Source organism: Lutra lutra, chromosome 12, assembly GCF_902655055.1.
Source record: "Lutra lutra chromosome 12, mLutLut1.2, whole genome shotgun sequence".
Taxonomy (NCBI): Eukaryota; Metazoa; Chordata; class Mammalia; order Carnivora; family Mustelidae; genus Lutra; species Lutra lutra.
This window is the reverse complement of record NC_062289.1, coordinates 91,144,542-91,169,927: the sequence shown is the minus strand read 5'-3', so window position 1 is coordinate 91,169,927 and position 25,386 is coordinate 91,144,542. Positions and strand designations below refer to the sequence as shown.

Genomic DNA, 25,386 nt, shown 5'->3' with positions numbered 1-25,386 from the left:
AGCCTTCTCTGTGAGCCCTGGAAACGCAGGGCCGGCTGCAAGGGTGACATTCCCATTTCCAGCCTGGGATGCTGTTTCATGCCCTGTCCCCTACCATCACGAGATCACCTCTTCTCAGGTGGGGTTCCCAGGAACCACAGGTCTTCTTTTTGGCCACTCGAGCTGCTTTAGGAGTCTTGCCCTAACGTCACCTAAAAGAAATGCCACAGAGTATCAGGGGTGTCCTGAAAAGTGCGTCTGCTTCTGCTGGGAAACGTGACCCACCAGCCTTAAGTAACGCTCGGGAATCCCTTCTTTATTCAAAAACCTGAGAGCTCAATGGGGGACTTATTGGGTGGGCCTTTCTGGAACCTGTTTCCAGGTTGAAATGAGGAAGGGAGCATGGCAACTTTTCAGATGCTGGTAGGTGAGCCATCGCTGCTTCTCCGCTAGAGGATTTCTTGTCACGAGTGAGAGTCTGGGAAGCCCCTTCTTGCTCGAACAAACATGCCTCAAGCTCCTGGCTCTGTGCAGAAGCCATGAGAGAAGCTGGGCCATAAAGAATTAGAAGACACCGTCCCTACCCTCCAGTACCTCAGGTGTCCAAGAAAGGGACTGACTTGCCAATAACTAGAATGCAGTGGGGTACCTGGTGTGGGCAGCCCATCCTCTTTGGTTATTAAAAACAGCCATGGGGATCTCATTGTGCTGTATTTCATTACAGGAATTTTAAGCACAAAAATGGAACCCAGAGGGCTAAGTCAAAATGCTACTTGATAGCAACAGACATATTTTGAGCATTTTTTTTCCTTTGGATTTTTAAGGCACTCTCATAGCTCTGAATAGTCAATATCCAATAAGGAAAATGAAAACAATTACATTCATGTAACCAGAATGCAGGTAATGAAAAGAGTCAAGAACATCTATGTACTAGTTTATTAAGATAAGTCTTAGCTGGAAAAACCTTCATTTGTCATTTCTTTCCTGGTATCACCGTAGTCCCTGAAATAAAACCTTTTTTTTTTTTCCTCGCCAGGCAGGGTATAAAATAATGAGACAGGAATGATGTTTGGGGTTGGTATTTTTATTGGTTTTGATTAATTTTTTTTAACAAGCATGCAAAACTCCTACGTGTAGGTAAATGTTTCTTTAACTACTATCTTCAACGCACAGGATTTCTGGCAAAGGGTTACCTCCTCCAAGACTTGCCTTCCGAAATTACAGATTTCTTTCCGACTCTTCTGCCTGATGACAGCTCATTGGGCCTTTAAGGGTGCGTTTGCCTTTTAGAAACAACAAGTCCTTGGGAGCCACATTTTGTAGTTAAAATGGGTGATGACATTGGGATGAGGTCCTGTGGAGATTTTGTTTTCAGGAGGGGCTCTTTTTCAAAACAAAAAAAAAAAAAGAGTGCCTCATGCACTCTTCCTCTCGAGATTCTGATGACGAGAACCAGCCCCATGAAGCCCCAAATCTTCCTGCTCGGGAACCTCTTGATGGCCTCTTGCCATGTGGCAGATTGGTTTCTCTCTCCTGAGCTGGAGGGATTAGATTTACTACTTTAATGCCCATTGTTGAAAACACAACCTTCACGAATGTCTGGGAACATTTTGCAAGGAGAGCTCATTTCCTTCGGCACAACAGTGGTACTGTGGGGTTTGGCTGGGGGTGGGGGGCGGGGGGGAGCGGTCTTTATTCTAAGATACGCATGTTTAAGAATCTAGGGCTGAAGCATCGTATCAGCAACTTATTTTCAAATGGTTCAACACAGGGGAGCTACAGATAGATGATAGAGGGTGGTACAGATAGATGAAGTCAGAGAGAGATGATGGATGGATGGGTGGATGGATACACAGACAGACACCACAAGCAGGACGCGAGTCGTTGAATGCAGTTGGAAGTTTCTAGTTGTTATTGTGCTATTCTTTTCAGTTCTCCGTGCTTAAATATTTCATAATAAGTTGGGTGGTGAGAAGAGCTTCAGGCTTTCCTCTGGGTTAAATTTTCCCAAGTTTCTTACGAGGATAGCATTCAGCCTCCTCCTTTCCGTCCCCCTCCCCACACACGCTTGCGTGTGCGTGCGCGCACTCATACACACACACACACACACACGCACGCACGCACTCATGAGCACTGCTTTTCCTGGAAGAAATAATCCTGCAGTTTAGCAGAATGTCACTGTTTTCCATGGCAGCCTTTCTTTACATTTTCCCCTCAGCATTTTAATTAGGGCTGTGAGTCACTGTGCTTTATGAAGGCTGGTGACAATGTCATTTACGGCTGTTTAGCATCCCAATCGAGCCTTCTTCTGCGGCTCTCATTACATCAGGGGCATTGAGCAGGGAGCAGGCGACACTTCTCTCTGTCAGCAGCAGAACAAGCTCCGGGCCTCTTGAGGAATTCAGAAATGAGCTTGAGGTTCGTCCCTGGAATATCTTCCCCAGTCCCCTTTTCTTCTGCTGAGGTTAATAGCCCTGGTGTGGTTTGAGTGCTTTTCAGCTGCAGAAGGTGATCCAGACCTGAGGACTGGACATCCTTCTTGGAGACAGCAAGCTTTTCTCGCAGGCACGGGGGGGTGGGGGGGTGGGGAGGGGTCTGACTTGCCCTGACATCAGCCCTTGGATGAATGAGACTCCTGTGGATATGAGGCGACAGTAGGAGGCAGGATTCTGGAGCCCACCCAAGCCAAAGTCGAATGCGGCCACTCCTACGTATTCACCCTGTGAGCTGCGGGTAGCTGTTGCATCTCTCTTTAAAACGCCTTTTCCTTTTCTGTAAACCTGAGGATAACTCTACCAGGTTATCGGGACCCTTAAGTACTTGGTGCCTATCGGTGCTGCGTACATTTCTTCGTGAGGATGAGGACCCCCTTTAGGATCATCTGAAGACATGCTACACCCTTGAGCATTGGAGTTGCTTCTGCTATTCCTCGTCCCTAGGCCCAAGGTGCAACGGAGGTGAAAGTTTGTCAGCCGGGATCTGAGCAGGACACGGGAGACACCTGTAGCGATGACACTTTGATTCCAAGATAATGCAATGAAAGTGTTATTTAAGGATACAGTTTAAGGGGGCGCCTGGGTGGCTCAGTGGGTTAAGCTTCTGCCTTTGGCTCAGGTCAAGATCTCAGGGTCCTGGGATCGAGCCCCGCGTCGGGCTCTGTGCTCAGTGGGGAGCCTGCTTCCCCCCGCCCCGCCTACCTCTCTGCCTACTTGTGATCTCTCTCTCTCTCTCTCTCTGTCAAATTAATTAATTATTTTTTTTTTTAAATAAAGTATACAGTTTAAGATGCTAACAAAGGAGAGGGAAGCACCCAGGGACCAGCAAGAGTAGGCGGGGTGACGACCACCTCAGGACTGATGGAGCGGGTCGGGGAGAGCTAATTACCAAAGCCCTGTGGGTCATGCAGTGGGGCGTGGGGGGCTCTCAGCAGAAGCTGTGCTCAGAGAGGAATCCAGACCTTTCCAGACCACAGCACTGGGGCAGCATGGAGCCCCCTTTCCCTTCTCCTTCTCTGTCTCCTTTGTGCCTCCCATTGGCCAAACCCAATCAGAAGCCAGAGGACAAGGAACCTATTGATATCCATAGAGGTTAGCCTCCTCCTGGGGCCCAGAGAAGTTAGGAGAAGGGTGGAGAACGGACCTGGGGGCAGGTCCCCCAGGATGGGCATCCATCCTCACGTGGACAGGGAAAAGGGGAAGACCTCACTGATAATCAGGAAGAAAACCAGCCCCCAACTCATCAGCTCCAAATAGAAACATGCTTCCGTCATCTGGGATGTGCTGGAGTGTCTCCAGCTTTCTGTAGGATCCCCATGAAATTCTCAAACCAAATCGGGCCTTCGCTTTCATTTCAAACACCAAAATGCATCCCAAGGTACTTTGAAGAAATGGGAGCGAGCATTATAAAATCAAATGAATAGTTTCAAGGCATTGCAACTTCACCAGCAAATTGTAGGGTAGCATCTCGGGTAAATAAAGCCTCCGGCCTACTGAGGAGTTAAGGCTTATTGGAGAAGCTGCTGATAGAGGTTTAGTGGTCAGTTAACAAGCAAGCAGTTTAGTGTCTGTTGAATGTCCATTCTGTGTGGCTCTGAGCACGTAGCTGGAGGCGATGGCCTGGTGTGTCATACCTGTCAGGTGCACACCTTGTGAAGCAGGAGTTCTCGGATGCCAAAGTAAGGCATTCTAGCGGTGCTGTCCCAGGGACCCGGAAACTTCATTGCTGATCTTCAAAGAGACTAATGGATCAAACTTGGAGGAACTTTCTTGATGAAAGCCGAGTGATGGTGTAGAAAGGCTCACGGAGTGGGCGCTGGGAGGCTGATGGGGGTGTCCAGGGATGATGATAGCATGGACCAGCATTCTTCTGGTCAGCTGCTGCACTAAACACTGGGCTCACCAAAGCACAGCTTCTCCAAAATGGTAAATTATGGTAAAATTAACATAACATGAAATTTCTCATTTTAAAGGTATACAATTTAGTGGCCTTGAGGACATCCACTGTATTTTCCAGCCATCACCTCTCTCCAGCTCCAGAACATTCCATCACCCCAGCAGGAAACCTTATCCCCACTAAAAATTGAAAACGCATGTTCAGGCAAAAATGTGTACCCAAATGTTCACAGCAACACTACCTGTTTGTTTGTTTTTTTAAGATCTTATTTATTTGACGGAGAGAGAGATCACAAATAGACAGAGAGGCAGGCAGAGAGAGAGGAGGGGAAGCAGGCTCCCTGCTGAGCAAAGAGCCCGATGCGGGGCTTAATCCCAGGATCCCTAAGATCATGACCTGAGCCAAAGGCAGAGGCTTAACCCACTGAGCCACCCAGGCGCCCCAACACTACCTGTTATTCAACAGGTGGAAACAGTTCAAATGTCCATCAACAGATAAACATAATGTAGCATGTCCATACAATGGAATACTATTCAGCCCTAAAAAGGAATGGCTTACTGATGTGTGCCTTGGCACGGATGATCCTTGAACACAGGCTGCCAAGTGAGTGAATACAGGCACATAAGGCCGCAGATCATAGGATTCCATTTTAGGAAATGCCTGGAATGGGCAAATCCGTAGAGACAGAAAGTGGTTTCCAGGCACTGAAGGGAGGGGGCAAAAAAGGCAGTGGGGAGAGACTGCTTAACTCGTACCCATTTTAAAACTTTTTATTTTGAAGTAGTTTTAGATTTACAGAAATGTTGCCGAAAAGTGTAGCAAGTTTCTCTATCCCCTTTATTCAGCACCCCCTAATGTTAACGCCATGTATGGTTTTCACATAATCATTAACGAAACTAGCTTATTTGAATTTCACTTTCCCATGAGTGGCCGTTTTCTGTTCCCAACTCTTATCCAGGATCCCACGCACTCTCAGAGCTCATTTCTCCTTGGTTTCCTCTGATCTGTGATAGTCCATCACATGGGCTGTCTCTCATTAATTTGACAGTTGTGAAGATGACTGGTCAATTACTTTGGAGAAAGTCCCTCAATTTGAGTTGGTTCAGCGCTTTTCTCATGACTGGGACAAGATGATACCCATTTTTTTTTTTAATTTGCTCATTAAATATTTGTTTTGATCGATAATAGAAAAACGTAGCTGGCCCTCTTTGTACCATGATTTCACGGATGTTATTCCTCAGGATAAGGCTGTCGTTAGGATTTAGGATAAAATGTGAGTCAGCTCTAAGGGAGAATAGATGATTGCCTAGGATGAGACACAGGTACGGCACAGAGATAAGAAGGTGGTTAAGACCACTGGGGGCAACTGATGCCATTTTATGTAAATTTTATGTACATTTCATAAGCACCTTGCCAAGAAAATACTATCATTTGCCATTTTACAGATTAGGAACAAGAGGCACAGAGATGCCAAATGCCTTGCCCAAGGCCAGCCAGTCAGTAAATGACAGAGTCAGCATTTGAAGCTAGGACCGACAGTCCTACCCTTGACAATCCCCCCCCACCCCACAAGCCTTCTTTGCCATGTCTGTGATGTCAGCTTTGGTGCTGCTCATGGTGGCGTCATTCTCTTTTCTCTGCGATTTTACTGCAGGGGAATGTTTGCAGAGCTCTGTTCTGTAGGGCTGAATCAGGAGGGAACGTGTCGCTCGGGCTTGAGGGAGGGGTGACTTCTAGGGGCTTACCAGGTGCACTGGTACAACGGGAGATGAAGACCCATCCCATTCAAGTAACCCCAAGGTAGAGTCCCTAAGGAAAACAAATGGGGTCTTGGACTGTGTGTTCCCTCTAAATGAAGAAGGGAAGCTGGTTTCTGTTGGAAACCAGAGTAGGCAGACTGGTTTGACATCAAAAGTGAGAGCTCCATTTACAGAGAAAGGTGTCAGTCCAGAAAGGGTCTTTGTAAACGCACTGAGTTGAGGGAAGAAGCAGCTGAGGAGTTAAGGGTGACAATTATGTGAAATGCTCTACTGTTCTCAGTAGCTTTAACCTGAGGATAATGAGACACAATGAGCATCAGCCACAGGGGATAAGCTGGGACAGGTGCAGAGGGCTCTCAGGAAGGTGGGCATCCATCAAACCCCTGGATCACCCAGGGTCACCTATGGCAGGACCCAAGTCCCTAAGCACATCTGTCCTTCCTCTGAGCAGCTTCTAAAGGTGACCTTCCTTGTTTCCCTTTAAAACTCACTGCACAACAGGGGTTCCCATGGTCAAATAAATATCTGAAGGGTCCTGGCAACAAACACATGCATGAGGGGGGCTGCATGGGAGCCCAGAGGAACTGGAGAGCCTACGCCCTGTCTAAAGGGAGTGCCACCACCCACTCCATATGTTTGCTCACATTCAGGAATACAGACCCAGTCCTTGAGCTCTTCCAGTGTTCCAAGAAAACCAGAAATTTGCATTTCATGTGAAATTTCCAGTTTTTACGTGGTGGTACCCAATTTGAAAAAAAAAAATGTTTTTAGCTGTGTTGACCAAACAACAGAGATCACAACTAGGCAGAGAGACAGGCGGGGGTGGCGGGGGGTGGGGGAAGCAGGCCCCCCGCCGAGCAGAGAGCCCCATGCAGGGCTTGATCCCAGGACCCTGAGATCATGACCTGAGGCTTTAACCCACTGGGCCACCCAGGCACCCCTGACCTGAGACTTTTTGAAGCAAGTGATATCCTGGGTCTAAAGCACTTTTGTGCAGAACAGTTTCTAGCTCAGGTAGAAATGAAATTCCATTTGCAATGGCCATTTTTGCAGGTCATGAGATCATTGAAAATCTGCAGTTTTACTCAGTTCAGCCTAATATTTATTGCTCCCTTGACTCAAATGTCCTGCTCGAAGCTTCATGGGACTGCAAAAAAAAAAGTAACACAGGCATTTAGAGGCAAATGGGAGCAATGTTTCTCAAGCCCTAACATGCACACCCATCACCTGGGGGTCTTCTGAAAATGCAGAGTGGATTCACAGGGCTGAGGTGGGGCCTGAGGTTCTGCATTCCTAACCAACTCTCAGCTGATACCTCCTGTCCATGGACCACACTGTGTCTAGCAGCACTAGACCATGTCTGTCCCTGCCGCTTCTACAAACTACATTGAGACCCCCCTCTTGTCCTCCTCTTTTTCTGAATCCAGGTTTTTTTTTTAAGATTTTATTTATTTATTTGACAGAGAGAGAGAGATCACAAGAAGACAGAGAGGCAGGCAGAGAGAGAGGAAGGGAAGCAGGCTCCTGCTGAGCAAGAGAGCCTGATGCGGGGCTCGATCCCAGGACCCTGGGATCGCGACCTGAGCCAAAGGCAGAGGCTTTAACCCACTGAGCCACCCAGGCATCCCCTGAATCCAGGTGTTCTTACCCGAGGATGTGAGGTCTTGTGTATTTGTTTTTTGATTTATAATGGGCTGCATTATCCACCCCCTGCCCCTGCAGCTGCTTGACCAGAAGTGAGCTCATACCAACCCTGCCTTCCTGCATGGCAACCCCCGGCCAGAATGGAGCTCTGGCTGTGGCAGGGATGCTCTGGTTTTCCACTGGTCCCCACTGCTCCCTCTCACCTCCCACCTGGGCTACTTCATTCGATAGCTGTGGGCCCAGAGATTGAGACTCTGAATTACTAAGCACCTACTATGCGCTGGGCCCCTTGCTGTGCACTGAGGGTACAATGGTAAACCAGAAAAGCATGATCCCTGTCTTCAAGGAGCGTACAATTTCATAGTTCATTTAGGATGATAGGGTTTGGGGATAAAGTAGTTACTCAATAAAAGCTGAGCAAATGAAGGCATTGTGGGTGGGGTCTCTGATACTATGATCCTGATTTTTATTTTTAATTTGAAAAACTACATTGATATTTATGGCTCCATTAATCAATACTGAATGAGCATAATCAGGTTTTTAATCCTAATTTTGAATTTGATCATTTAAACATTTACTTTGACAAGCAACTGATATGGGGTCTGTGGACCCCTATAGTGGTTTGGTGATGATTTTCGCCCTCCCTTCACCTGTCACGGTGTCTTCACAACCTCTGTTATCAATCTGGATAGGGAGCTAATAATTGGAGGTAGTTCACTAGTTAGGGAGGGATAAGGAGATACTGGACTGCGCAGGCTTATTTTGAATAATTAAGAAACAGTATAACAGACATAAAAAGCATCTACCAAGAAGGCTGCAGCTCACATCCTGAAATTAGCATTACCATCAAATATAGGACCCTGAGTAAATTTCCAGATTTCATGGGGAAAGCAAGGAAAATGAGCCTGTAACTTGAGTTTGAGAAGATATCCTACGAGAGACCTGGATCCTCACTCCGACTCAGTCTCTAAGAACATTTGGCAAATCCTTCCCTATCTATAAGCCTCAAATTTCTCATCTGTAAAATGTAGGGTTAATCCAGTGACTTCTACTCTTACTGGGTAATGGAGGGCTTAGAAAAGCATATTATGGACTATCTCCCCATATAAACATGCATATGGACAGACAAAAAAGTTGTGCACACAATTCCAGGATTGTCAGCAATCCCCGAGCCCTGCTGAGGGTCCATAGACTCCTTATTGTGAGCAGTTGAAATAGAAAACCCCACAGTCCTTTTCAGCACAAATTACTAACATTATGCATGGTGATCAGGCCAACTGAAATAAAAAAATACATAGTATTTGGAAAGTGGCAACAGCAAAGAATTTGAGCTGTCATTATTTGCAGGTGATACAGTTATCTGCTTGGAAAATCTGAGTCTCAAATTTATTGCAGCAAATAAAAGAGTTTAGTAAGTTAAAAATAAAAAGCAAAGATTTTGAGCTCAGATAAACTTGGTTTGTGTCAGTGTCTTGGTCACCGAATGTAGCTGGATAAACTCCGGAATGTAGTTAACGTCTTTGAGCCTCAGTTTCAACATCTATAAAATGGGAGTAATACAGTCATGTCTTTCATATAGTTGTTGCAAGGATGAAATTAGATAGTCCAGTGAAGTGCTTACATATATGAATGTTCAAAATATTAGGTTGGATTATAAGACAGTGGTGAATTTGATCATTTCCAAACCTACTAATTTAATATAGTGCAACCTAATTAATAAAAATTCAATGAAAAAAATTGCTGTGGATAACAGATCATTTACTCAGTGAATATTTGTTTTGTACATACCTGGCCCTAACATATTTTCAGAAGAGAGTGAATTAAATCTTTCAAATCAAAGCAGACCTATGCTGCCTGTGCAAATGTACATCACACCCATACCTGCCTTGGAGAGCTATTTTTCCTCCTGTCCTTCGCCCTTTGTCCCCACATCCATGCTAATATAGAGCAGGTGCAAATGCATTTAGTCAATCTGAGAGTCTTGGATCCTTTACTCAAGTTTAACCCATTTACATTTATTGTTTTTTCTGATCTATCTGACATTTGTGGTGTCATTCTCAACATTGCCATTTGTGTTTTCTCTTTAATGTATTCTCTCTTCACTGAAATGAATTTGCAACTGATTCAGACCTACCTGGATGCTGTGACCTATTTTCAGGGGACTTTCAAGTTAAAGGAGCAGATATTATCCCTCTTGCCTTTAAAATAACCATTCTTATTTCTTTTTCCTTCCATGGGCACCTTTTGCCTAACCTAGTTTTCCTTCACCAGGGACAACCAAGGATACCAGGTATGAGAGGAGAAACTTGGTTGAGTCTCAAGTTAACACGAGCGGCAGTCTGAAGGATACCAATCTTGATGTCCTCCCTGAAATAAAGACTCAACATTGCTACGACAGTTGACATTCACGGTTTACAGAGTGCTCTTTACAGCACCTGTCCATTGAATCTTCACAAAAACCTTGGAAGTGGTTTTATTACCTTTTCAATTTCACAAAAAGAAATTGACATTCAAAGTGTTGAATGACTTACCCAAAATCAAATGGCTGGGGAATGAGCCAAATCAAGTGTTTATTTTCTATAATCTCCCTTCATTCTCAAAATTATGGAAATAATGATACCAGGAAATGTTGACTCTTCAGTATACTAGGCCACAGTTAAATTATCTATTACTACTCAGGAATGACAGTTTTATCAATTAGTTTCATTCATTCTTATCCTTTCTTTTGCCCTGTTTTTACCCTGCCCTCCTCTGCTCTCTTAGCCAGGAAACGCCATCATGATCCTTCTACTTGCAGAAGCCAGAAGCTTTGGCCTTTGCCCCTCCACCGATTCAGTCACCACAAACTGTTGACCCAATGTCCGAAATATCTTTTAAACCTACCGGCGTCCCTACTTCCTCCCTTCACGATGCTAACTACTGTCATCTCTCATCTCTGGCCTGCAGCAGCCTCCTAACTCGGGCTCCCCATAGCCAGCCTTGCCTCTCAGCCCTATTTTCCAGGCAGCAGCCAGAGTGATCTTTCTAGAATCTAAATCTGACCATAGAATTTCTCTCCTCAAAACCCTTCAGAGCTTGTCATCACTGTAAGAATGAAGTCCAAAATCTTTAACTTGGCTCTCAAGAGAGCTACATGATCCAGCTTCCAAAGACCTCTCTGGCTTTATAAGACACGGGCTTCCTTCTCCTGCCACAGTGGAGAGGGCATGGGGGGGTGGCTCAGATGCCTGTTGTCTCCCTTCTCCGTGCCTTCTCTCTTCTACCCCTCCCTCCCCCCACCTACCCCTTCAATGTGGCTAACTCTATATTCTGACTCTTCCTCCAGGAAGCCTTCCCACACCACTAGCACCCAGACTGTTAGGCGTCATATCCATGCTGCTATTAACACCCTGTATTTCCACTTTGCACTGTATGCTGCATTTGTCATAATACCTCTCTCCACCCTCCCCGTTCCTGTCCCCACCAAACGGTAAGCCCTGAGGACAGGGAAGTTGTCTGTCTTATCCATCCCTGCATTTCCAGTGCCCCAGCTCCTTGCTGGCCCAGGTGGGAGCTGTATAAGGGTTCATAATGAGCAAATGGATGGTGTGAACTGGGGGGGGGGGAGAAAAGAAGGAAGAGAGGAAGGGGGAAAAGGGAGGGGAGGAAGAAAGAGGAAAAGAGGGGAAGGTTAATTGAGTATATGAAATACGCACTGTCTTTTTGCAACCATTTGTGTTTCATTTTTACATTAATACTGGTAATGTGTCATTTTTACAGTAATGAGGCCATCGTCTTGGCTGTGATAATAGTCACATATCTGGCTTGAGATCGTTCATTTTCCTTGAGGTATGATCTAAAGCGACTCTAAAAAGAGTGGTTTAGGGCTGCCACACATTTTACATAGATTATCCCATCGAATGTACTCGCACTTAGTTACCCCATGTAATATACTGGTTTCTATCTTCAAGGTAGAAACCGTCATGTTCCCATTTTACAGATGACAAATCTGAGGCCAATAGGTAGTAGAAGTGGGTCATAAACTCTTGTCTTTTGGCTCTAACTCTCATGCCTTTGACCACTCCATGACACCCCCAGGAATGGAGTATGTCTGTTGGGGGTGGGGGGAGGGGGTGCATCTCTGGTGACTTTTGTGCCACTGAGGGGTGATGGAAAGAATTTAATTACCTTAGCCCCAAACCCTGGAGTGTTCTGTCTCTGTGATGGATATAGTACTCTCCAGCTGGCTGAACTCACTCATAAAAATGAGCTTTGCAAAATGAAGATAAAATGAAGACTTCGTAATTCCCCAGATCTGTTCCAACATGGGGATAACAGCCCTGTAGCTCTCTCCTGATAATGGACTGGACCCATGACATCCCCGTCTCACCCCAGAGGTGTTGACTCGCCCCCAAGATCCAGGGCCTGAGTTTCTGGCTGCCTTTCTTGAGTTCCATGCCTCAACGCCCCTAATCCCGCCCCTTCAGTGTTCCAAGGACTCAGTGGGAGGACTCACTCCTCTGAAAAGTAAGACCAACCTGTGGGTCCACAGCTTTCTTGGTTCTTCAGCACAGAGGGCTTTAAGCAACATAGGTCCTCGTGATAGCATAGATGACCAATAGAATAAAGGCTGCTTGTATGATAATTATTAGTAATAGTAGTGGGAAGAGGGCTCACCGGCTGGGCACTTACTGTAGTGTATGGCATATTGTAAGAACTCAGAAAATATTAACAATCATTCCATCTTCACAGACACTCTGAAGAGATGCTATTATCATCCCCATTTTATAGATGCAGGAACCAGGACTCAGAGTGGTTAAGCAACTTGCCCACTGTCACAAAGCCAAGTGGAGAAGCTTAAGTACATATCTAAGACAGTCTGACTTCAAAGACTGTGCTCTTTTTTTAAAATAGGATACAAAAACATAGTAAAAGATGAATAAATAAGCATTACGAAGGAACATACCAAAAAAAAAAAAAAGAACATACAATAAAAAGTAAGTTTTCCTCCCATCCCATCCTATCCCTAGCCTTCTAGTCCCTTCACCCAGAAGCAAGCACTGTTACCGGTATCTTGGATATTTTTCCAGAGATACTGAGTGCATCTCCAAACTTATTAAAGTATGGATGAAAACATAGGATGGATGTGTAACTATATTTATAGATCTGTGCTGTCCATCTTTTGAAATTTAACAGTGTGTCTTCAAGAGCGTTCCTTGTTGGTCCTTTTAAATTGAATCCCTCCCCCCTTATTTAATGCCTGCACAGGACTCCATCGTATGGTTGTGCCATTGTGTATTTAATCTGTTGATACTCTGAACAACTCTGTGTGTAAGGATGTTCCTTCCAGTTTATCTGCAGGAGAAAGTCCTAAAAATTGAATTGCCAGGACAGAGATCTGTGTATTTTAAATTGTAGGGTAGATACTGTCAAATTGCCATTCAAAGAGGTAGTACAAAGCGGCAGTGTGAGAGAGCGAGTGTTTCCCACCGCCTCGCGACAGGGTGTCATCTCAGCCTGGAAACACCCGTGAACTTACCGGCTCTCTCTGACTTATGCTTAAGAGGTATGGGCAGTAGATCTGGGGAGATCAAGGTAATCATCAGCAAACTGAAGCCGTGAAACTGGGGGAGTTACATGTCTGGGGTACCCCGCGGGGACCAGGTGCCCCTGTCTCTGGGATCCTTGAGACACAGAATGCCAACTCAACCCCCCTGATTTGCAGAGGTTGGCGGGTTTGTAGCTATGACTTGTCAGCGTGGGAGAAAGCACGTCGGCTTGATTCCCCGGGTGGTGTTCTCTCTGGGGAAAGACTGCAAATTAGCAGTTCGGGGATGTAAGGAAGTTGGTTGCTTCGTGGTGTTTTGTTGTTGTTTTTTAAAGAGCACAGTAGGGTTATGAGGCGGGTCTTTTATGTGTGTGGAGGGTGGCGGTATTTTGTTTTGATTTTAAGACATGGAGACTTGGGATTTGTTTTTAAATAAGATTGGAGGGAAATGGGGAACAGAGCTGTAACCCATCAGAGATTTGGTGGGAGTGTGAACGGAAAACACCCAGGAGTTCACAGACTGGGTGTTGTTTTTTTCCTTCGATATTGTTCATTTAAAAGGTAATACACATGTAATTAAAAACATAACTTACATGATATTCAAATGGAAAAATAAGATAGACTGCAAAGTATGTCTCCCTCTTACTTCTGACTTGTAATATTCTTTGTGAATTGCAACCACTGATACCCATTCCTTCCAGAATATTCTCTGCATTTACACATGCAGAATTTACATGTATTTTTGTATCGTGGGCTCATTTCATACCTGTGAGTAGAGATCTGCCTCATTCTTTTTAAAGAAACAGGCATTGTATAGAGGGTTAGACTTCAAAGGACTTTCAGACAAGGGGATGTTGCAGACTCTCTCCTTAGCCCTGGTGACATCCTACTGTTGCCTCCCTCTTCACATAGTTCTAGGTGGATTTTTCTCCCCTGCCCCATCCCCATCACGCCTCTTCTCTGAGGTCAGCCTCAAAAGTGGCAAGATCTTTGTTAACCCTCTGTACCATTTTTCTGGTTTCTTTAGAAAGAAGAATTATCTTCTGCCTGGTGAAGTTACCAGTAGATTCTCAAGGGGGCCTAAGGGAATACAGAGAGGTCAGACTCTAGACCTGTCCAATTTTACGTTCTTTTTTTTCAAACTAGCCTTTGAAACGCAGTGCGTATTTTGCTCTTACGACAGATCTCAGTGGAACCAGCCACAGTTAAGGGGGGTTCAGTGGCCACATGTGGCTAGCAGCTGCCTTACTGGAGAGCACAGCCCTAGACACCCACCCCCATCTGTCGCTGACCCATGTTGAATGGACCCCTTGCTTCTCCAGGCCTCTGTCTCCTCTCATTTTCAAATGAAAGTTGGGTTGGATGATCTCAAGAGCTCCCCTTCATCCCAATGTCTTCTGACTTTCAGTGCTAAAAATGGAAGGTCATGGACAAGCCAAGACAAGTAGGTCTGATATAGCAGCTTAATCTCACCATCTGTAAAATGGGGACAATCCGGTGTCACCCTGATCAGAGTGAGGATGAAAAAATATGGCAGCCGATAAGGATGTGATTTGGGGAGGAAGAAAAAGGAGGCACATTGTGGGGTTGGTGTTAGGATTGGGATTCACCCCCAGTGAGTGCTCTGAATCCACTCGCTAGACCCAAGGTTGCCTCCCAGGTTCCTTCTCTGAACCCTACTCACCTCATCCATGGGTAAAGGCTAGAGGTGTCTCCATACAGTCTCTGCCCAGATCAAATAAGGCACCCATGCAGAGGGCTGGGCACCCTGCTTAGCTCATAGGAAACTCTCCAGTACTAGAAACTGCCACTGTCCCCACCCCCTGGTCGCAGAAACGCAGCCCAGAATGGGGAGTGGCTTGCCCAAGGTCACTGTGAGATGGTAGTAGCAGACGCTGCCCTATTTTGGCTTCCTTCTTATTGCTGGCAACTGTCCCAAAAGTCAGCCGCTAATTTCCTCGCAGCAAGGTAAATGAAATAAATACGCCCAAAACCACTGAACTACTCGAATGAGGCCCAGGTCCAAGTATTGTTTCCATGGTATGTACGCTGGCGTGCACGCATATGATTTGTTTAAAATCACAGCTCCAAAGGGCGGAGGCTGGCTTGGCAGGACGTGCCGCCCAGCACCCGGCTCCCCGTGTTCAGAGCCCTGTTCCACGACCCGTGCCAGATCCCGCCAGCTTTCCAGCAAAGGGCCCCTTCGAGATGGCACATGAAACTACCTGTGGCGAAACTGGGATGGTGGAGAAAATTAAAATGAAAAGCCAGGAAGCCCAGATCGTTACCTATTATATAACAATAACAGGAAGCCCTTCCTTCTAGGCATTGGCTGTGCGACATTGCTGCGTACCCCGCACTCGCCGTTTTAATTACTCCTTCTGGTTACCCAGGGAAGGGGTGGCTGCTTAACAAGTCCGTTTTACAGATAAGGAAATAGAAGTTCCAAGAAAATAAAGAACTCATCTGGAAACAGAGAGCCAGGAAGGGGCTTTAAAAATCTTCCCCAGGGCAAAAGGGTCACCAGCCACCCCCATTGACGCAGGAGCCTCCTGGACCCTGGACATTCATGAGCCGGGACAAGTGGGTCCCTAGAGCAGCTTAATTTATTCATCTGTAAAATGGGGATATTCAAACTTGACCTTGGTAAGAGTGCAAATAAAATTACTGCAGCAGATGAGGCTGTGTTCTGTGGAGGAACAGGAGGGAGACAGGGTGTTGTGGGATTATTATTAGGATCAAGGTAGACAGGTGAGTAAAGCTCAGAATCTGTTGGCTGAGGCACAGAGCTTGTCTCTTCCTCTCTCTCTCTCCGCAGACACTGAATATCCCTGCTTCTCCCAAGCCCAGCCTCTTTCCAGTTCCTTCCAACAATCAGGTTGCCTTTCTTAGGTCAAAGTGTGAGAAACAGCACTCCAATTTCCCAAGCACCAGCCAGCAGCCCTCCCTGATTTGAAAACCAGCCGAGAAAGAGTTTGAAAAGCTGAAAGTGGCTGGGAAGGCTTGTGGGTCATTTTACCCTTTTTCTTTTTTCTTGAGCTAGGCCCGGGATCTGTCCTTTTTTAGGGTCTGGCCCAAGCCAGCAGTGGGAGAAAAGCTCTTTGGAAACCTTGCCTTCCCAAAAGCTCACCTGCGAGTCCCTTCTTTAATTAAAGAATGGAGTCCACTGCCAAAGTTGGACACTCAAGAGAGAGCTAGAGGTCCCAGCTGTCTCTGCCTCCAGCTAAACAACCAACATCCTGGGTTTGGTACCCAGAAGAAATGGGGCTTGAGAGAGTTAAGGAAGCAAAGGGGTTAGGGAAGCACCTATCCTCCCCAGTGAGGAAAGACACAGGGGTTCTGGATGGTTCTTTCTCTCTCCGCAAACCAGAACCCCAGCAGCAAGATGCTGAAAGACACTCAGCCAGTCGACACACGGGCCACACACGCTCACACACCCAGCAGAGAAATGACACAGCACGAGGGCATTGCATGAATACAGAGAGACACACACACACACCGCGACACCAGATGGAGAACGCAGCCCGGGCGGGCCTGGGTATTCATTATTCCCTCACCCACACAGAGGGGCTGGCAGAGTTGCATAACGTGGGCTGCAAAAGGGGGAGGCTAGCTTACTAACTGCCCCGCCTTAAAGGGATCCAGGAAGGGGCACCTCCTTCGTGGGGGTTGGTGTCTGCACCCATCTCCTGCTCACAGAGGCAGCGGGGAGCTTGTCAGCTGCCTCAGCCCCCAGATGACCCTGGGAGTTCGCTAAAAGGGAAATGAGGAGTGAGTGTCACTTTGTTAGTGGTGACAGCTGGGGGCTCCCTCCTTGCGCTGAGCATGGCGAGGATGCCAGCAGGGAAGGGTGCTTGGGATAGAGCTGGAACCTGGGCTTGAACTGGGGGGCTAAAGCAAGATGGAGGGGTTCTCTGCTGCCTCTCACCCGCCCCCACTCCCCCCGCAGCCCACAGATCACCCGCTCCAGGTCAGACACATGGGACACACTTCCATAACTGCCTGCTGTGTTCACGCTGCAGGTGCATACATCTCACCTGGGCCACAGTGTCCCCAGCTAGGCTCTCTGTCACCCCTTAGTACCCCAGCCATACCCCATTTCTCCAAACCTGGGAGAGCCAGAGGGAGTTGAGAAAGTAACCAGAATATGAACTTTTTTCAACTGGAGTGTAAGTTTAAAAAGCTCGGGCTCAAGAGAGGGGCTGACCTGAGTTCAAAGCCTCTCTTTGCTGTCATTTCTACGTGACTTTGGACAACTAACGCATGCCCTTCCCAGGCCTGTTGAAGGGTTACTATGAGGATCAAAGGCAAATGTATTTATATACACACACATACATACATTAAGAGCATACCTGTTCAATAAGTCTCCGCTATGCTTAATCTTTTGGGATCTTTCTTCATTCAGCAAGTACTCATTGAGCACCTACTGTGTGCTCACAATAACCCTGAGGGTACACAGTCCCCTCTCCTTAGTGTTTCCCCATTAGGGTTGCAGGCAGTCTGTGGAGTACAGATGTCCTCTAAAGTTTTGTGTGGACCCATGTCTTTGGTGTTTAATATACCCCGTTGCCTTTATAATGGTCTGTCATGTGTCCTCTGGAGCCGGGAACAAGTTGATAGTTACCAAAATGGTCAGAAAGGGCGGTTGACACTATTGGCGGCATTCCCCTTCCAGTAGGCTTGTTGTGGGGTTTTGGGGAGTGGGTGGGGCAGAGAGCCCAAGGATCCGTTCTGGCTGAGCTCCTGACACCCGAGTGGAAAATGTGGGTAAGACCCAGAGAGCCAAAAGCCACGAGACAAGTTGGAACGGTGACTTCTCATGATGGAGAGATAAGAGATGAGATCGTGATTTCTGCCTTTTGATTTCTAGGCTATCAGTGGTTTCCCCAGGGAGACTGTTGGTCTCAGGGGGCTTTGATCATGGGAGAGGAAACCAGGCAATTTGCAGCTAATGGGGAGGGGCCCCCATCCCCTCAAGGAGGAAGGATTCCGTTTCCAGGTTGGCTTCCAAACCCCAGTGTCTTGTGGCTAGACTTCTCAGTTGGCTGCATTTCCCATCTCGCTTTTGAAGATGGCGCTGGGCGCCCCACATCAATCTCTGTCTGGTAGCTTCACCCCTCCTTTGTTCCTTCTCTCCAGCACAGGTCTGACGGGCCGGCAATGCCCAGAGAATAGTGCCCAGGAGTTTGCATCACCTCGAGACACATCTAGACGCATCCACCAGACACTTCTCCTCCCCAGTCTGCCTGACCTGTGGCTTAGGGACACGTCCCACAGCTTCTCCTGACGTCTGCCCAATCAACCATCACTTCCTAGAGAACAAGGAGGAAAGCAGACGCATGAAATCATGCCACCGATGGCCGGATGGGAGTGAGTGGGTGACGCCGAGTTGACGTCAGAGACAGAGAGGACGAACCCAAGAGCAGCTCCTTCTTGAGCCTCCCCGAGCTGCCAGCCCCCGGCTCTTCCTCTCAGCACGGCGTAAAGCCTGGCTCCTCCTGGTAAAGTCATCTTGGCTTGACCTATTTTAAGTCTTTGGACCCCCGGACACTAGACACCATGGAGAGTCAGGTGTGTTCAGTGTTCAGCAGATCCAACCCCAAAGTCATTTCCGTCCGCCTCTTCAAGCGCAAGGTGGGGGGCCTGGGCTTCCTGGTGAAGGAGCGGTGTGAGCAAGCCGCCCGTGATCATCTCCGACCTGATCCGAGGGGGTGCCGCGGAGCAGAGCGGCCTCATCCCAGGCCGGCGACATCATCCTCGCAGTCAACGGCCAGCCCCTGGTGGACCTGAGCTATGACAGTGCCTTGGAGGTGCTCAGGGGCATCGCCTCTGAGACCCACGTGGTCCTCATTCTGAGGGGCCCTGAGGGCTTCACCACTCACCTGGAGACCACCTTCACCGGGGACGGGACCCCCAAGACCATCCGGGTGACGCGGCCCCTGGGTCTGCCCACCACAGCCGTCGATCTCTCTCACCAGTCATCAGCCAGCAAGGAGCACACGCCGGCCGTGGACGGGACCACGGGGCCTGGCAACGGCCCCCAGCATACCCATGACAGCAGGCAGGAAGCAGGCTCACTCTCGAACACCAACAGCCTGGCCCCCAGACCCCCAGGCCAGGACCCCACCAAGAAAAGCACCGGGGTCGCCCCCCAAGACAGCCAGAACAGTGAATTGCTCAAAGAGATAGAGCCTGTGCTGAGCCTTCTCACCAGTGGGAGCAAAGGGATCAACGGAGGGGGACCTTCCAAGGCGGAGACAAAAGACGCGGAAGTCCAGGTGGACAGGTAAGTGCCGCAGGTGTGTGCGCACAAGCGTGTGTGCGCACGGGCGTGTGTGCATGTGTGTCCTGTATGGAAGCATGTCCTGCTACTCGGTGTCGGACCCGGGAGCCAACCTGAGCTGTTCCAGACGCTCACCCAGGCACATCCGCTTGGCCCCTCTTGCCTCTTTCCCTTAAAACTGCACTTGTGGGAGCAGAATGGGCGTAACTTCAGGCCTGTATCTCTTGCTGTGAGACCCAGAGCTAGGAGTCATGGTTGCTGATGCCGTGTCTTCCAGCAACCCCTCGAGGTGGGTATTTTTGCGATCTGCAATTCATGGGGCAGAAGACTGAGGCTCAGAGGGAAGGGGCCTCTCCCGGGTCATCCAGTGAGCAAGAGGCGCGTGTCCGTGGCAGTCTTGGCATAAGGCGAAGGCCAAGGTCCTGGGAATTGAGAGGGGATGAGCTGAGACCTGGGTAACCCTCAGCCTAACCCAGCTGTCTCCTTGTGACAGACACTTGGAACAATGGAGGAATCAAAGTAGAGAACTGGCCCCAGTTCCCCCAAAACTGGGCTTACTTATGTTGTGTAGGAGCTAAGGCTAGAACGTGACGACCCAGGTCCCAGTTCCCCTGATTCTGGAGAGGAAGAGAACAGGCAATGCCCACCTGGCAAATTCAGGGGAACCAGGACCTGGGTGATTCTAGCACCTTCTTTGGGGAGGAATTGGCAGGTGGGCCAAGGGTCAGAGAATAGTGGGTCCAGAGATATGAGAGAGAGGGAAATTTCTCTCTGCCCCCTTCTGCTGTCATCTTAGATTAGCATTAACCCTACAGCCCCTCCTTCTTATCCACCCCCCACTATAGGGGAGGCTGAGGTGTGGGGCCACCCAGAAACCCAGGCCAAGATTTCCCAACCCTCTGTCCAAGGACCCCTGAGTATCTGGAGAGCATGTAGAGGTCCCCAGGTTGTCTCTCAGGGACCTGGATTAAAGAACTCTCCAGACGTGTGCACCGATTCATTTAACAATTGTTCATTGAAGGTCTGCTGTGGCCAGACACTGCTCTGGGCACCAGAGGTAAAGCAATGAATGGGACAGACAAACCCTCTGACCTTGTGAGTGAATGAAATAGACAAGCCCCTTGATCTTGGGGAGTTTATAGTGTTGTGGGAAAGACAAAGAATAAATGAGATCAAGATGTTAAAATATGTAGGCCATCGGTGATATGTGCTAAGGATATATATGTAACAAGGAAGGGGTCAGGAAGTATTGGGGAGAGTGAATTTTAGAGAGAGAGGCTGGGCAGGTCTCCAGGAAGGTGACATTGGAAGACCCAGTAGAAGGGGAAGAAAGGCGCTTTGAAGCTTTATGGAGGAGGGCCATTCCATGCAGAGGGAGCAGCAGGTGCCAAGGTCCTGAGGTAGGAGTGTGCCTTACATGGTGGAGGAATTGCACAGGATCTAGTCTTCCTTCCTGATGGGTCAGCCCCCAAACTGCCTTTTGGGGGGGCTCAGTCTGTGGCACCCCATCTCAGCCCACCATTGCTTCCTGGAACTTTTTAAACTTTTCCCACCTGGGCAAAAACCAAACCAATTCCAGCAAGACACCAAGAGGGAAGACGAGCCTGTATCAGAAGCCACCAGGCATCCCCTGCTGCCCTTTGAGCTCCTGCCCTCCGTCCTGCTCTCTTCTGTCTTCTGCACATTCCTGGGGCAGCTTGGAGTCTCCCTCATACCTTTGGTCCCATCTCTACAGGAGACCGTGTCTTGGCCCCAGTACACAAGTCATGGTGTGACCCTCTTGGTAGGGCAAGTGTCAGGGAGCCCCTATCATCCTGACCTTCCTTTCCAGAGCTGGAGGCCAGGATTTGTCCTTGGGGCTGTCCTGGTTTGCAGAGATCTGGGGCCTGGTTCACCCATGACTAAGTATGAGACCCCCACCCCAGGCAAGAACCCAGTCCTCAGGGTCGCTGCCGCCTCCCAGGGCTCCCTTCAGCGGCACACACGGGAAAGACAACATAGTCTTGACATAGCTTCTGGGAAGCCAGCAGCCGCCAAGTCTCATTCAGGGGATTTAAATCCTAAAGCAGTTGGAGAATCCAGGTTCGGTCATTGGCCTGGTTTTCCAGGACACCACCCGAAGTGCCTCCCCTCAAAGTTTCTTGGGTAGACCCTCTTCCTCAACACCCCTTCTCCCAGGAGGAGCAGCAGGAAGTTGAGTAAGAGTGTTACATCTGGTGTTATATCTGGGGCCATATCTAGCGTTCCGTACACTTGGTTCTGAGTCTTGGCTGGGCGCAGGGCGGGCGTGGGGTCAGGAGCGTCGGAATTCCGTGAGGCTTTATTTCGGTCCCACCCCAGACCAGGAGTCTGAATCTCCCTGTGTGATGTGGAAGAAGTCCCCAGCAGGTCCCTCCCCCGTCCCAGAAAGCCAGTATGACCCTCTCCCAGGTGACAGGGCAGGACACACAAGCCTGGTGCGGGACACTAGGATTGGCGGAAGTCATGAAATACAAAGGACTTGAACCACAGCCCTCTCATAGGCCAGGCCTGAGGGGCCTCTTCAAACCCCAACTCAGAAAAGCAGGCTTTGTTTCCCTGAGGGTGGAGGGAGGACACGCTGGTCTGACGTGGGGTCTCCTCCGGCGGACCTAGTTTCCCAAACTGGGAGGCTGCCCCAGCTCTTGACCTGCCCTCGTCCATCACAGCCTTCATTCCAGTGACCAAAAGGAGCAGCAAACACCCCTTTGGAGAAGGCATAGTTTGGAAGAAAGTGGCCCGGGGCAAGTCCAGGGCTCCATGAACTCAGCTGAGGGAAGCAGTTCGAAGGAGGAGTATTGTCTGATGCTAGCACGTGGTTTCCCTGGCTTGATGACTCACACCTGTGCTGGACTCAGAACTTTCCCTCACCTTCTACCACTTTAATGAATATTTTTTTAAAATGCCCCCTTTACTAGTAAGGAGCAAATTCATGGATCATATAACCTACTCATACTTTACATTTTTAAATAAATATAATGCCCTAACTATAAAAGAAAGGACACCAAGCATAAAAGTAATTTATTGTAGGGGTGCCTGGGTGGCACAGTCAGTTGGGTGTCCGACTCTTGGTTTCAGCTTAGGTCATGATCTCAGGGTCGTGGGATCAGGCCCTGTATCAGGCTCCCTGGTTAGCGGAAAGTCTGCTTGGGTGTCTCTCTCCCTCTCCCTCTGCCTCAACCCCCTGTGTGCGTGCTCTCTCTCTCTGTGTGTCTCAAATAAAAAAATAAATCTTTAAAAGGAAAAAAGTAACTTATAGTAGTAGAAGCTATAATGTATAGATCAGTACTTGGATATTTGCCCCTACACGTAGAATTAGCCCACACATGACAGTGTCAAATGTGGATTTGACACAAGTGTGTCATTTTGGCAACTCAGACACCACCAGTAGGGCCGTCTTAGTGATGTGATGATGGGGTTTTCCAAAGTGGTGACTGGACTCCCGATAAAACGGTGTCCTGTCTTTATTTGACCCAGTGGTGGCCTGCAAGGAAAATTCAGGATATTTTAAAGCCGTGTTTATATGTCCGACCCAATTGGAATCTTGGCTCAGGAATCAAAGCTTAGCTTGCTTTGGATCTGGGTGAATGTCCAAATGGTGCGTGGCAGCCAGGCCCCGTCTTCCCTGTGTGGGTTTGTCCCTGGCACTGAAGGATGTCCCCCCACCTCCGAGGCCACCTCCTTCCCACTGTGATGGCAGGAGCCCTCAAGATCGTTGGAACAACCCAAACTTTTGGTTGTTGCAAATGTGCCCTCAGGAATTACCAGCCTGCCTCCCAGTGGCTGAGTTAAATGCCGTGCTAAGTGTCAGCGTCCCAAGTCAGGAAAACGGAAGCCCAGGGACAGAATGGTCTTCATGGGTCACTCTTGCGCCTGCAGGCCTGGGAGCATCCGAGCCCCTTGGAGCACGTGGCGGCCTGGAAATGATGCACCCTTCCAGGGGCTTCCCCATCCAGGCTGCTTTTTGGGGTGGGGTCAGAGCTGGCTTCTGGATGGCCCCACCAGGCCTGGAGCCCCACATCCTGTTCACAGACAGCAGTCTGTGGCTTCTGGGGGACCAAGCAGAGGCTGGGGCCATCCCTGGTTCTCAGCGGTGCCCTTGACCTCTCCCTGTTCTCTTGGCCTCATTTCCTTCCTTCCCTCTTTCCTCTTGGACGCAGACCTATTCTCCTGCTTTATCTAGTTCCTTTCCGTTGCAGGGCATCCCTGGTCCTATTGTTGGGATGCTGGCCCTTCGCCGGGGGGAGATGTGATGGTTCGTGTAGGTTCAGCTTCACCTTGCATCTGGGGGAAGGTGGACCTGGTGGGTGATGGCAGCGTTGGGGTGGTAAGGAAGGGAAATCTGGGGGCTCTGGGACCTTCTGCTCTCCGGATCGGTCACTTAAAATGCTGCGTGTCAGAGGATATCCAGGTTGTTCAGCCTGCTGCCCTGAAGGAGGGTTCTAAAGAGGCCAAGGTCCCTGGCCCAGCATCCATCTGGACCAGCCGGTCAGCCTCGCCCTGTGCTGGGATCACTTCCCCTCCACCTGCAGGGGACTCAGGTCCTTACAGAGTACCTTCCCGACCCCCGTGTCTTCAGGGCTGGGGTGAATTCAGCTCCCTAAGTGGGCTCTGTGGTTGGGGTCCCCTTATCAACGAGAAAACTGAAACTCCGAGAGCTGAAGCAGTTTTGCCCAGAGTCACCTAGCACGGGCCACAGGGTGCCGCCTGGCTTCTACCTGGACGTCTCACTGTAGGCATCTATAGTTAAAGACAAACTAGGCGAGAGAACGTGGCTGGAGGCACAGAAGTCCATTTCGAGCCCAGAGAATGAGCTTAACGGGGGAGAGGAGGTCACTTGTTACAAGCCTGTGTTTCGTCATCGTGATGCGGGTCAACCTGTACTGAGCACTCCAGGTGGGCCCGGCCCCATGTGAAGGTCTTGACATTGATGAGTTCATTTGCTCCTCATAGCATCTGTTTTCCTAATAAGCAAACCAAGGCTCAGAGAGGTGCAGTCCCTTGTGCTGGGTCACACAGCTCACCAGTAGCAAAGCCAGGACTTGACCCTGAGCCCATGGTCTTGGCTGCTACCAGCATAGATGGCACTGTTGGCCACAGCGTACTTGACCGCTTGCCATCAAGCTGCTGAGGATGCTGGAGTACTTTCTCAGTCTGGAAGGGAGAGAGAGATGAGAGATAGCACCCCCGGAGAACTGATCTCAGACCAACCAACAACCGCCCTGACTCCAGGGCTGTCTGCAGTAGAGGACTTCCTCTCTGGCTGCACTTGACTCATGGCTTTGAGTCACTCTGTTGGCATAGACTCCAATGACTGCCTTTGCACTGAGTGTCAGTGTGAGCTTTCATTCTCATCCTGACCATTTGAACACCTGGGGCTTCCCCAGTCCGTCCTTTCCTTGGGGAAGGGATTGGAGTCCTAGTTATGGAGCCGTTACTCTTGCTTTACCCTCTCTTCCATCTCTGTCCCCGCCACTTTGTCATGTGGGCACCCAGCCCCTCATTCTGGGGAAGAGCTATGGACTAAGCCCACCCAGCCACCTGCTCACCCCAGACAGCCTGTAACCAGGTGCCTTCTCACCATCTTTCATTCAACAAATATTTATTGAGCATCTGTTCTGCCCCAGATACTGTCCTTGGAACTGGGGATCCACTGAGGAGCCTCTGTCATTAAGAAGTCATAGACAAGAAGGGGATAATAAACAGGTAGCCTCAGGCAATCACTTTAGAAATTGCATGAGAGACATGGAACACTACATCAAAAACTAATGATGTACTGTATG

The 25,386-nt window shown here is 48.8% G+C and overlaps 1 protein-coding gene across 1 annotated transcript in view; it reads left to right on the top strand.

Moving 5' to 3' along the window:
- NOS1 (nitric oxide synthase 1) overlaps positions 1 to 25,386 on the top strand; it is a 171,552-nt gene that overhangs the window by 69,296 nt on the left and 76,870 nt on the right. Inside the window, 3 exon segments of the mRNA XM_047698064.1 lie at positions 18,442 to 18,969; positions 18,971 to 19,039; positions 19,041 to 19,588. Of these exon segments, the coding sequence (XP_047554020.1) occupies positions 18,862 to 18,969; positions 18,971 to 19,039; positions 19,041 to 19,588 (725 nt within the window). The 5' untranslated portion in view covers positions 18,442 to 18,861.